This window comes from Spermophilus citellus, assembly GCF_964194105.1.
Source record: "Spermophilus citellus genome assembly, chromosome: 3".
Taxonomy (NCBI): domain Eukaryota; kingdom Metazoa; phylum Chordata; class Mammalia; order Rodentia; family Sciuridae; genus Spermophilus; species Spermophilus citellus.
Window position 1 is genome coordinate 195,929,800 of NC_138184.1, and position 14,500 is coordinate 195,944,299.

Consider the following 14,500-nt stretch of genomic DNA (forward strand, 5'->3'; position numbering starts at 1 on the left):
ACCATTTATACTCTTTCAGGTCTGCACACAGAAGGTGGCATTGCAGACACTGATGGAGCCTCCAGGAGTTGCCCTCAGCTCCCTGGCACCAATGTTCCCTGAGTTTGCATTTAAATTGAAATTGAAATATTCATCTCATTTTTATATTTTGCACCTGTGCCCCGAATCTTTCTGGAAAAGAATGTATTTTAAAAGTGTAATTCATCTGACACTGCTCATTTTGGGTAGGAATATGAAAGAAGCAATATTTTCTACCCAAAGTAAATATTGTACTTAGAGTTTGATATATCGAAAATGTTTTTTTTCTGAATAAATGACAGTGTGCTTGGCTCATATTATAATAATTTTACATTCATATAATATACATTTCTGATGTATATCTTTTAAGTTTGGAGAGGTTTTTCTTTTTTACAAGAATTAAATTATATACCCTATCTCCGAGGTAGAGCCTCAATAAATGTGCTTATCTCTCCTAACCACCTGAAAATGCTTCAGTTCATGCTTCATTTCTCCTGGAGCAAGCAGCACATGCCCCAGCTCCTGAAAAGTAATCAAAATGGCCCTGGTCACATACAGTCTCTTCAAGGAGCCCACCTTTAGGGGATAAGGAGACAGGAAGTGACCAAGATTGGAATGGAAATGTCATGCCTTGACTGTCCATCATTGATGCAGGATTGGTTCCAACTTCAAAGGAACACTGCCCAAGCTTGAGGCCACCCCCAGCAACACTGAGAGAGGTGTTTCCCAATGGTCCACATTAGTCCCAGCAAACTGAAGTATAGAACACGGGTGGTCGTCCCTGGCCAACTCATGGATTCACATACATTTTAATTATTATTCACCAAATCTGAATGGAGCATCTTCTCTTCCAGGCACTGTCCTAGATTCATAAGTTTAAGACAAAGTGTCAAGGATTCAAACTGGTGATTGCCTTGGTTTCAGGGTTGTCGTTTTGTCTTTTTTTTTTTTTTTCCCCCAGATTGGCCTTGAGAAATCCTTTGTGTCGATTTCACCAAGAAGTGGAGACTTTTCGGCATCGGGCCATCTCAGATACGTGGCTGACGGTGAACCGCATGGAACAGTGTCGGACAGAATACAGGGGGGCATTATTATGGATGAAGGACGTGTCTCAGGAGCTCGATCCAGACCTCTACAAGCAAATGGAGAAGTTCAGAAAGGTAGGAGGTTTTATGAGGTTTACCAAAAGGGGTACCTGCTAGAAGGTAATGAGGTGTGATTGAATCCCTCTGGTGAAGAAGGCTTAGCTCAAAAGCACCAAGGATGCAATTAATCATTGCTGACGTCTTTTTATGTGACAGAATACCAATTAATGTGATATATAATTCTCTAAGGATAAGATAGAAGAGACATCTGGAAATTGCTGGGATTCAGTAACTGGTTTTAATTGAACTCAGATTTTCATATAATGTGCACTTTTTGTACGGTTGTCACTTTTAAATGCCTTTTCACGCATAACTAAAAATCAAGATCAGATAAAATGAATCTGTAAGGTGATAACACAATATTGGGGCAATATTTTTAAATTGCTAATGTGTATTAAAATTAATAAGACAATAATACTCCTTTGTTTTGTGATGTGTTCAGAAGCAGTGGGGTTTAGTTGTAGGATTAGCTAATGTGGCATTGACTTTATCTGATATTGGCCTCTTCAGAAATTTCTTTGAGGAAAATAAGTACCCATAGAGATGAGTATGGTCTTAAATTGCCCTGAAATAACTGGTGAGTAGCAGAGCTAATTTCCAGTTAGTTTTTTAATTACCTTGTGTCAATGTAGGGTTTGGAGATTTTGACATACAAGGATGCATCCTACCACTGGGTGGCAGTGGTGCACTGAGTATTTATGAAAACATGGAGAGGGGTTGTTTTGTGTGTGTGTGTGTGTGTGTGTGTGCGCGCGCGCACAGTCTTGGTAGTTCTTTGTTTGGTCAACTGGATGCATTTCAGGGGGTGAAAGGAAAAAAAAAACATCAGCCAAATGTTGAGCTTGACATAATATTGTGTCAACTGTCTTACTCATTTAAAATGATCCACATGTAATTAGAGATAACTACTTAAAATTCCTGGATTTTCTTTTAAGTACATCCTTGCAGAGCTACTATGAATAGAAAAACTTACTGGTTTTGGAGGCTGGATGTGGGGGTGGGGTAAATGGAAGGAGGGACCTTCTATGTGTAAAAGAATGATCACCAGATCTTGACCTACACATTAGATGGATACAAATTCCTCTAAAAGTCAAATTTCCTCTTGGTTTGTAATTTAGAATCCTTCCGTAGGAAGGGAATCAACATCCATTTTCTTTCTGAACATAGATGTTAGAAGGCAGACTTCTGAGTTCATGGAACATCAAGATTGAAATATCTCTCTCCTTTAGAGATGATCTTATGAAATTCAGTAATCTTTTAAAAGGGAAAAATCAAGCTTTTGAGGTAGTAAATAAAATTGTCACAGTTTGAAATGATACTGGTGAATCTAAGCTACTTTCGAAGTTTTCTGGCTTTCTAACCAGGCTGGTAACTTGCTTTATCTTTCATACTTTGTTTGGGGGAGAGGGTGAGAAAAATGGAATGGAATAGGTATAAAAAAGGAAAGAAAAAACATTATCTGCAGGGCATAGTGCTGATCACCCTTGTATCTGCTACTCCCTTAGCCCGTCAGTAATCAACACACAGATTTAGTTTTACAGATGAGGACAATGATACCCAGTTAGGTAACTAACTCAAGGTCAGAAAGGGATGTGAAAGTCAGAATCCAAGAAAATATGCATTTTTTTTTCCCTAAGAGACAAAAAAAAGGAAGTTGAAAAGCATACCTAAAATGGACTAAAGCATTTTCTTGGTAATTCCTCTCCTCTGATTTACTCACTCAATTAACAGTTATTGAGTCTCTCCCCTGTGCCAAATAATAAAAGTAAGCATACAACTATTCTAGAAGGCAGAAGAATTTCATGTGGAATTGTGTTTATTTGGTTTTGTTTGGTGTGGGGGAAGGTGGTTACTCTGTAAGAATGAAATAGAAACCAAGTCCTTCGTCATTTGGTTTGAACATTGAAACATTTCCCACCATTTAGTGTCATCAATTGGTTGACTTTGGAAAATATGGTTTTTTAAAAAATCCTTTGCCATGCAGAAGTAGCTAAAACTATGGCTTACTCCCTAATCCCTGGTGTGCTGGATTTAATTTAACAGCTGAACATGGTGTACTCAGAATTTAGGGGAAAAGTATGTTTTTTTAAAAGAAGCCTGTTTTTAAGTATGTATTTGATTAGGCTGGACCCTCCACAGGACAGGGACCATGTTGGTTCTCCTGAGAGCCCTAATCCCAGCACCTGGCCCCAAATTCACACTCCTCTATTGGGTGGCAGAATGCCAGGCCCCCAGTTTGAAGTTCCAGAGCCGTGTTTTCTCAGACCTCTCTGGCATTCCCACCACAAGCAGCTGACCTCCCCATCTTTTGGAAATTTACATACATGGATGTGGGAGTAAGAAACAGAATTATTGATTTACAGGTTGCTGCCCTATTTGATGGATGACTTTAAATTGTGAAGTTTTCTGTTCACTTGAGTTTATAACACGAAATCCAACTTTGCGTGATCGTTAGTGTTTTGTCCCAGTGGGACTGCGTTTTACACAGTCTCCATTGATTTCTCAGGAATGTGTTACCTAAAGGTGTTTCTGAGTCATCTGGGATAGCGATCCAGCTGCCGGTGGCTCCTCAGGAATTACCATGGGAGTGGGAGTTTCGGGCTCCTCTGTGCCAGCTCCTGCCTTCACATTTCATGAATCCTGAACTGTGGCCCTCCCTATCTGGAGTCTTTAGTGTGCCTTCATTCATGTGTTTTTTTTCATTAGACAAATGATATTATATAGTAGTAAATACAGTAGTAAATAAGAAGGCATCATCACCGCCCATCCTGTCTTGTGTGGTCATTAGGGGCAACATGTAGTGCCACAAGAACACCTGAGAAGGGGCATCCTGGAGGAAAGGGCATCTAAGCAAGATGTGAAAGGCAAGAAGGAAGAGCTTGGATTGAGAGTGTGAAGAACAGAACGCAGTACTCTATGGCGGACACAACTTGAACAGGCGCCCTAAGTGAAAGGTAGCAACAGGGCATTTAGAACCACAGCACAGGAGAGGTGGGCAAGGGTACAGGGATGGCCAGACCATGGAGCTGGATAGGAAAACAGGGCCAGAGAAGACAGGACATCTGCACAGCAGAAGGCAAGAAGGGAACGGTGTTGAGAAAGGGAGGGGCATGCTCAAATTTGTGATCTCAATGGCTCACTCAGATTTTAAGGTGGAAAAAGGATAGGAAGGTCCCACGTCTTGAACCTGGCACATCTGCTAGGAAGCTTTTATACAAACCCAGGAGAGACATGGGGTGACTGTGTAATGAAGCAGGAAGTAGACCAGAAAGATAGGCACTGTTCTGACTCTTTAATTACAGAGCCCTTCATTATTTTTAGAAATAAGCAGAATAAGCATAAATAAATAAATAGCAAGTTCAAGTGTGTTTTCATGTCCAACCAAGATTTTTTTCAGTGTTTTCAGAATGCCAAGAAACCTTTTAAAGAGTACACAAAGAGTATAGCTGAAATGATGAATGAAACTTAAAATCAAACAAAGTGAATAGTCCGTTTTCCTTCTGGCACCTTTAGAAGCTCAGCAGCTGAAGACAGAGCTGTAGCATTGACATGGGACAATTTTTACCAAGCATGTGTTATAAGGGGGTGGAAACAGAGAGGGGAGAGCTTGAGCCCAGCCTACAAGTAAGACCCTGCTAGTCATTTGCTCCTTGTGGAAATGACCCTGATCAGAAAGATACCTGGAGAGTGTGGCCACACTTAGCTGTTCTCCTCTGTCCAAATAATGGACTGTGGTGGGTGAATCTAAATGGGCAAGGCTGGGTGACTGTGTGCAGCCGGAGGCGGCTCCTGACAGCGTGATTCACCCGGGAACACGAGGTATTTTATGAGCAAAGTTACAACGTGTGATATATGTGCCCTTTGAAGGCAGAGTAAAAGGGTATAATTTAAAAATAGAAGTCAGCTTCTTATAGCCGATTACATCAGCTGAAGTTGGGAGCTTGCAGCCGAGCGGGTGCAGCCTGGTGCCCTTGAGAGAGTCCTCCTGTGGTCAATTAAGTGTCTTGTTTTTCTTGAAAGTCAGAAATGGGATGGTGGGTAATTATTCTAAATGGAATAAAAGCTGTGTTAGGTGTAAGAAAATAGTTCTGAATCCTCTAAAGAGATAGTATGGAAATGTATACGTGGGCATTTGCAGGAGTCAGAGTCTTCATAGACAAGGACAGGGGACCAGTGTTTTAATGAGGGCCATCTATTAAATGACTTGATGAAATCCTACAGCATTTGTCTAGTGTTTCATCACCATAATTCAAAAGGATATCTGAGAAATATTATAGGAAATATGTTTGGTATATGCTGGTATTTGCAGGCTTGTATCTATTTAAAATAGTGTGAGGTTTTAGAGACCTGTTAGTCCACTGGTCACATCATCAAAGGATTATATTATGGTGAGAAGGTTTAACAAATGTCAGCAGATTACTAGGTAGGGGCTTATTGGGGCCATCAGTTAGTGGTGTCCCTGTGTCCCAGTTGAGAAGGTTGGGGTCTATAGGCTTGGTCAAGGACTGGTGAACAACAGTATTGATACTAGAGGGGGTTTTCCCTGTGAACAAAGACTTGGGTTAATTAATTTGACAGTTCCATTAATTACTGCTGAAATCATTGGTCTTTGTCAGAGGTCAGGCTCTTTGAGCAATTGAGGGCAGGTCCTATGGGAGCTGGAGACGCCACTTAATGCAGGGACTGTCACTGCTCGGCCATCTCCCTGCATTGTGATGAAGGCCTTTCATTTTTGCTTGGGCCATCGGCTCTCCAGTTGAAACCAGTTTTAGTTCAGTACCTCCATAGGTCTGGAACCCCCAACAAGTTGAGTTGAGTGAATGGAGAGTGTTTTAAGCTTGGATCTATACAGTAGACCAATGTGAAATGTCTAAGCAGTATCTTAACTCTGAGGGGTTTGCTGATATTTGTCTCCATTATCTCCTTTGCCTCTGTTAGTTCTAGAACGCTTACACTGGGCTGAGTTTATGAGACGAAAATTCCTTTTGTTAAGTTAAGGCTGTCTTGAATCTGTTTCACAACTCTGTTTTCATTGATTGGTGTTTGGTGTGTGCTTGTTGTTTGTTTTGTTTTGGATGTTTAACTAGGGCACTTGTTATTTGTGGTCCCCAATCAGATTGAATCTAGTTGCCAACACACCATAGGAAAAGCCTGCCATTTTCACATGGTACAACTCAGAATGGAACAAATAATTACACCCTTGCTTTCATTTCTGAGTTTGATGAGATGCGGCCTTTGGGGCTTTGTGTGTCTTTACTGATTTTCTCCCACTGAATTTGGTAAACAGCAAAGATGAGTTCCAGGGTCAAACCAACACCATTTAGAATAACATGTATGAAACAGATAACTCTTGCCAAGCTGGTGGCTGACTGGCTGGCTGCTGCTCCTGATTGGAAATAGAAAGGAGGCTGGAGCACATGACCTCAGAATCAAGACGCCCCTCCTCTGGTTCCCTGTCTGCCTACACGAGCTATGGCAGCTTAGGTCTGATAAGTCTATTGCATTTTTCTCATCTACTAGACTTGCTTCTAGCTGTAACATTTTTATTATTTTTTTCTCTAATCACTAAATTCTAAAATCTTTAAGCTTATCTGTAGAGAAGTGTAGACACTGGAGTAGGGCTAACACATGCTTTTATCAGTGTAGTGTTTTCCTCCTACTTCAAGTAAATAAGGTCGGGTCTTGCTGAGTTTGCTCACCTTATTGCTGTTGCTTATAATCTTAGATGCTGGAAAAATATGAATGTTTCATCCATAATTTAGGGGTAAAGGAGACTTTGATGTTAACAAGCTGATAATTCTCCTCCCTTATGCAGATATATTAATGCTTTTGCAAGGATCAGCAACCTGGGGCCTACAGGCCAACCACCTGTTTTTGTAGATACAGTTTATATTGGAACATGCCTGCACCCATTCATGCTCACTGTCTACTGTCAACTTTCACAATACCATTGGCAGAGCTGAATAATGACAACAGAGCTTCAAGGTCCTCAAATTTGGAAATATTTACTCTCTGCTCTTTCACAGAAACAGTTTGCTGGTAGCTAATTTCAGTAGCCATCACTAGTGCAAATGAGGTGAACGACTTGACTTTTTGCTAAATTTTTAATTAGAGTGAAAAAATACATAATTTTAGCCATCTTAACCATGTTTGGGTGCTCTGATGAATAGCATTAAGTATATTCATATTGATGGACAATGGATCTCTAGAGCTTTTTCATCATGCAGAACTGTGACTCTTTATCTCCTACCTCTTTCCAATCCCTGGTAACCACTTTTCCACTTTCTGTTTCTATACATTTGACTACTTTATATACCTACCTATATCTAATATGAGTGGAATTCTACAGTGTATATCATTTTATGACTGGCTTATTTTGCTTAGTGTAAGGTCCTCGAGGTTCATAAGTGTGTAGCTTGTGATAGGATTTTTCTTCCTTATTAAAGCTGAATAATAATCCATGACAGGTATATGCCATGCTTTGTTTATACATTTTTCACTAATGGGCATTTGAGTTGCTTCTCCCTTTGCTTTTGAAGAGTGCTGCTATGAGCATGGGGGTGCCGATATCTCTGAGAACCTGCTTTTAATTCCTTTGGACAGATACTCAAGGATTGTTGGATCATATGATAATGCTACATTTAATTTATTGAGGAACCACTGTACTGTTGAGGTTAAAAAGTTTCAGAATAGGAAGTTGTCATTCACCCTGATTTCCCTTGTGGAATATTTCCAAGTTTTTAAAACAAGTAAGGTCATAGAATTTCAGAGATGTGTGTGGTTCCTAAATATGCTATTTTAGAGTAGTGGAACTTTGACCTCTTAAGTCTCTAAGACAATTGGTGTTATTACATGTTTGAAATATTAGGAAATGGCCATGAGTAGGACAAGAAGACATGTATAATTAGCATATAGCTCCCTTACTTCAGACACCAGTCCAACTCTTTATATTCTCCATATAACCAAACTCAGATAAAATACAAAGTCCACCTCTACATCTACATCTAGAGGACATTGAGGAAGGCAGAGAAAACTGGAACCATGTGTGAAATAAAAGCAACTCTGATACTTGTCCTCTCATCCAAAAATGAAAAGAAGAAGAAACACAGATAGATAAGATTAAAATTTAATTCAACATACCCACATTTATTAAACATCCTCTTTTAGATGAGGGACTAAGAAATTGTGCATCAAAATTACTAAAATCATTGGGAAGCTTTTCCCTAAGTAAACATGGAGCACCGGCATGTATATCTTTTATAGCATTCTCAGTAAAGAAACATTTTTATTAGACAGTACAGGTGGGAGTGAAATTCCAAATTTTGTTCTTTCATTTTGCCTGATCTTCACGGATTGCCTGCTGCAGTTCATGACTCAGTAGAAGGCGGAAATGGGTAGCACCACATGTATGGCAGGAAGACCAATGTTCCACTGGACAGATCTGCATGGAAAGGTAGATTCATGTACAAATATAAACCAGGAAATGATGTCCATTCATATTAGGTACTTAGCTGAAAACTCAAAACCTTTATTATAATAAGTGATGATTTGGGTATGAGTTGTCCCCCAAAAGTTCTTGTGTTGATGCAAAAATGTTGGAAGATGAAATGATTGGATTATGAGAGCTGTGATCTAATCAGTCTATCCTAGTTCAAATGGAATGACTGGGTAGTAACTGTAGGCAGGTGGTGTGTGGCTGGAAGGGTAGTCACTGGGAGTGTGCCCTCGAAGGGTTCATCTTGCCTGCATCCCCTTCCCCTCTCTTGTCTCTGCTCCTTGCTGCCATGAGAAAAGAACTTTGCTCCTCCTTGGCCCCTTTGCCCTGATGTTCTGCCTCACCTTGGACCCAGAGAAATGGAGTCAACCATCTATGGACTGAGACCTGTGATACCATGCACCAAAATAAACTTTTCTTCCTCTTAAATTGTTCTCGTTGGGTATTTTGGTCATAGTGACAAGAACCTGACTAAAACAAAATATGATAGAGTCAATACACTGTACTTAGTTTTTAAAGACATTTTTGTAGTGCAGTCTTTGCATCTGGCACCATTCCAAGTTATTTGCTAATATGAAATTTTTAAAATCCTGTTAACAAGCCTATCAAGCAGATGTAGTTATTATTGCCATTCTGCAAATGAAGAGAAATGCATGCAAGGTAAGGAACTTGCCTTAGGCCATTCAGTTCACCTTGGACTCAAGTCATCCACACTCTTTCCCTGCTGCACAGCACTGCCTCCTTCTTAAGGCTCCTCAAATTCCACAGTTGACACTTTCACTATGGAGGCAACCCAGATGTCATCCCCATTTTGCAGATGAGGAAATGACAAAGCCCACGGTGTTAAGAACCTTACTTTGGTCTCAAACAGTGCAAATTCAGAGCTCAATCTGCAAACCTAGATTCTGTCTAAGTGTCAGACAACCCAGGACAACAAATTTCCTTTGGCCAGCATTGTGGGGGCAATCCAAGGTTGTCTAGGTATGACTGGTCACCACTGGCTTCCTCTTCCACAAGTCAGCGACCTCCAACCCAAATTACAGTGACTCCCAAAGTGCCAGATTGTCCTAAGAATCCAGCTAATCCAGTGTTTCCTTATTGCCTGTGTTGTCTCTCTCTTGAGCTGCTGGTGTCCTTGTCTATTTCACTTTGAAATTTCCCTTGGCTCCAATGTGGTTAGACAACCCACCTCTGTGCTCTTAGGACTGTTTTTCCCCACTTCTATAATCTACTTTCAACTGAATGAAGTCTTTTTAAAAAATTAGCTGTCAAGCATAATTCTGCATTTATAAATGGATGGACTAATTTGTGTCTTCTCTTCATTTGTGTCTTTCCTACTTGATATACCTTCACAGCTTTTATATTATTTCTGGTTTTAATTAGATTTCTTGGCAAGAAGTATTTCAGCTTAAGGAAATAAAATGTTCGTGGTGTGTTTATATCCTGAAAAGTTTCAGGTTATTTCTGTGCAAAATCAGTAAACAGATTTACATACAGCTCCAAAATAACAAGGAAGTGAAGTGCATTTCTATGGCATCCTGTTCCGTTTCCCAAGCTGGAGGTTTATCCTTAGCTGCTGTCATCAGTCACTGTCCACATGCAGGAGGTCTCTCATTTCTACTGATTCTACTTCCAAAGTATCTCTTGAATGGGTTCCTTCCTCTTATCCTCACAGTCTTGTCTGAGCTGGGTCTCTCTCCAGTTGGAGGACTGCCCTCAGTTCCCAGCCTCCATAGTAATGCCAGTCCCATTTCTGTAACATAAAGCTGATCCCATTATTCTCCAGCTTAGTGACTTGAAAAGTCCAAACTTAGTTAGCTCTGCAGGTCCTTCAACTGCAGGCCCTAACCCATCCCCCCCTCCCACCTTCCCTCTTGAATGATACCCCTGCCGCCTGCCTCTGTTGCCTGCTGACACCACACACATGCATACCTGTATTTCTACCCTCATTAAAAGCTGTGCCGTTCACCTAATTCTTACATACCCTGCCCTTGGCAGACCCTGCTTTTCCTACCAGAAAGTCCCTTCTTCCTTCTTTTGTGCCTATAAAACTCTGAGGCTTCATTTAAGGCCACATCACTCTAGGGAGCCTTTGCTGACTGCCAAGGCAAAGCTTTTACCCTTTTGCACTTTTCCCATCATATTTGTGCATGTGTCTTAGCCTGTCATACAGTGGGATTCAATAGGTATTTTTATGTGTGAATTAGTAAATACATAGACTTATAGTTTCTTTGAAGCAAGAATGGGGTCATACACATCTCTGAACCCCAATTGCACAATAAACAAAACACAATATGCATCCTATAAGTGTTTGTATTACTGAATGAAATTTAATCCTATTGTTGAATAAAAAGGAGACTCAGGTGTACAAGTAAGGTGTCATATGATTTGAACATTCTAGAAGATAGCATCCACACATTCAGATTCATAATTTCCATTATCTAAATTCTATAAAAACAGGAAATATTGGTACAGTTATTAAAATAAGAATATTTTGTAATACCGTTCAGAGCCAATGCATTGGCTTAAAATAGATTTTTTTTGAAGGGTGGGGTGGGGTGGGAAGGACTGCTTCCCTCTTGAGAGGCATAGAGTCTAGAGTTGTTATATATGGCATTTCTCTAATTGTTTTGGGGGAAAACTTGCGTAATTGTCAACTTTCAGAGTGGACCTGGACAAAAGTAAATTATCTAAGTGTGATCTGATCCGATCCAAGATAGTTTTTCTTTTGCTAGATTGCCTGACTTTTCATTCCTAAGACTTACGTGTACTGACTGGGTGGCGTATGCAAGTCTGGTTTCTAGAATTTTATAGATGACAACACACAAAACATACAGACTTTTATCCAGTGGAACCATTAAATTCTAAAAATGATGCCATATATGGAGCCCATTTCCTAAACAGGGCTTCTCATTGCCTCAGCAGCTAGAATTTGAAGCATCAATTCATTATTTCCATGTTTCCATCTTGTTGTGCTTTTAGCTAGGGGGTCAGGGATATCTGGTGCCTGTGGTAGTTCCCCCCACCAACCCATGAATTGTTCCATTAGCCTCTGTCTTCTTTTAGAAGTTCGTGAAGGTGTCGTGTTAGATTTTACATCAATGGAAATTTATTCTGTCAAAATTGTATGGTTTACTACTTACTATCTCTTGCCTTTATAGTCTGTCTCCAAGTTTATCATAGCTACAGATCCCTCTAGATTACCCTCTTCCCTTGGTTAACAGCTCAAATATTAGCTAGTCTTCTTATTCTCCTTGATGAATTAGTTGCCATTTTACCATTTGCTAGAATTCAGTAAAGATGAAAACAAGTGCACCCTGCTTGGTTAGCCTAGCAGTCTCCTTTAAAGTACTTGTGCATTAGGGATCCTCTACACTACTATTTGCTTTTATTTTTAAAGCAATGATTTACATAGGTACGTAAAATAGAATGTGGGTTTTATTTAATTTCAAACAGGAGCAGTGTATCTACGGATTCCTAAATACCAGCAGCTTTAGAGTACAAGTTGCTTTTATTAAGGTCAAAGAGAATTTTCTTCAAATCCTTTCTTCTTTGCAGAATTTTCAGTGACAGCAAGAATAATGGTTTGATGGTTGTCTAGACTGTCACTTTTACATCAAGCTGGATTTATAAGCTGGCTACACAGAGTTAATATTTCAGAAAGATAGATCTAAATCACAATTGCTTTTGGGGAAAAAAATGTGTTCTCTGTTTGTCATCGAGGGATATTAGACAGTGTTGAATAATGCTTTGTTAAATGATTGGATTATTTTTGTTAACCCTCAGCAAAGAGTTTCTAACAAGATCATGCAAGCAGTATTGACCTGTAATGGAGTTATGTGAGGTTTCACAGGTCTCCCAGTCTCTCAGTGAATCAGAATCCTTTTGCATCCCAAGACCTTCATGTGTTTGTATTTTAGTATTTAATCCATTCAAAAGAATGACTGATTAGAAAACTGGATTTTCCGTTCACAATTCTGAGATTTAAAAAATAAAAAAAAGAAGTTAGATGATTTCTTGTTCTTTGATAATTGATATAATCCTCATCTAATAGGGACACTCCAAAAGAGGGGAGGCCCACATATTACCCACTTATGTCCTGGTCAGTGGGGACTCTGTTCACTGAAAATGCCTGATTCTTGAACACTTTCATCAGTCTTTTCTCCAAGAGTGGCTTCACTTTTCCTCCATGATTTTTTGATAAAAGGAAAACCTTAAACAGAAAATAGCTTTAAAATTTGCACACCATCCTTCTTTAAGCATAAAATTTTTAGAACAGTTCCATGTATAGGAAGACTATCGCAAGTGAAAAACTTCTGTTTTATCTTCGACAGTTAGCCCACACTCAATCATTAAACAAGATCGTCGGAACTCATAGATAGGAGCCCTGAAGTCTTAAATGGGCCAGTGTTACATGGACTCGGGAGCCCTATTAGAAGCAAGCCCTAAGAGCCCATTGGTGTAACTTTGAAATGAAATTCCCACATGCATTAATCAGACTCTGTTGTTACCATCACATGAAATATGATTTTAGAACTTGGTAACACTTCACAGTTGATTGGTTCTTTCTATCCAACCACCCATCTATTTGTCCATCTATCTTTTAAAATTCTCTCCCCAGCTGTGATTCCAAGACAACTATTGTCATTTAGATGCTGATCCCTTACTGTGGTTCTGCTGGTGTCTTCTGACATGGAAATAAGGGATATTTCTCAAGATAGATTAATTATATAAACAGATTAAGGGGTGAGGGTCTTTTCTGCTTTGTTCTTTTTAATAATTTCTGTCCTGGGCCTCTAGAGGTGGAACACTGCAGTGCTTACAAGCAAAAATAGTTCATGTGCAGTGAAAGGTTCATGGAGCCTTAGAAAATATCCACTTAGAAGAAGGAAGAACCATAAGCGAGAAGCCTTTGGATTAATGTGTGTAAAATAATGAAGAAATTCCTTAAATAGATAGAGAGCCTGAGAAGAAGCTAGCAAAGTAACACATATGACCCTTAGATTCTGGTTCCATTTTATTTTATTTTTCCATTTTAAATGGGGGGGGCGGGCACAAAAGCAGCTTGTGCAGCAATTACTTCCAGGGTAGGGAACCAGGTTGGGGGATGGGCTGAGAGGAGTAGAGATGAGAATGAGGTTGAAGCTTCACCATGTGCCATTTAAATTTTGTGCCATGTACATATGTTATCCATTAAAATAATCTATACTGAAAATAATGAGAATTAATAAGATTAGAGTAAGAATAGATGAGATTTGGTAGAAGAGAGAATAACAGAAAACTCTCTTAAGCTGGCAAAAATTGGAATGTTTTGTTTGTTTTTAATAATAATAAAGGAAAGAGAAAAGGCAGGCTTTAGGGGCAAAGAGGGGAAGCTGAGTCCCAAGGTGATGTCATTTGGGCAGCCGGATAGAGGAGGAGGGAGGATGAAGTCATTTTCGAAAGCCATCAGCAGGGAGAGCCATGTGAGGAGGTTAAGTCACTTGGGGATGAAAGGATCAGAAAACAGCGCCTGAGGGAAACCCACTGAAATCAGGAAAGATGAAGAGAATTTTTCTTCTAAAAGCCCTCTCTGTTCTCTGAGGACTTCAATAAGCAGAGTTATGCTTATCCTGAAAGGGGGAAAAGGTGAGAACGTAGGAAGATAACTCTCCCCATGACAGCCTCAATTTTGTCCTAGAAGCAACGTGTCCGATGTTTTGCCCCAGTGAGAACCTAAAGAAAATCCTTTCTCAAGGAAGAGTGGAGAGGGGGAAAGACGGGCACTTCTGAGGGGTGGCCTGCATGGTTCGCTTTCACTGGGGCCTCCGAGCTGCTTGCAGCACCCTCCTAGATTGACCTG

General features: G+C 39.9%; 1 protein-coding gene across 13 annotated transcripts in view; it reads left to right on the top strand.

The window, feature by feature from the left end:
* Nucleotides 1-14,500, top strand: part of ICA1 (islet cell autoantigen 1) — a 146,035-nt gene that overhangs the window by 35,670 nt on the left and 95,865 nt on the right. For all 13 annotated transcript variants that reach the window (XM_081287227.1, XM_081287233.1, XM_081287230.1 and 10 more), the window contains exon 6: nt 980-1,178. In XM_081287227.1, coding sequence (XP_081143353.1) covers nt 980-1,178 — 199 coding nt within the window. The remainder of the gene's footprint in view (nt 1-979; nt 1,179-14,500) is intronic.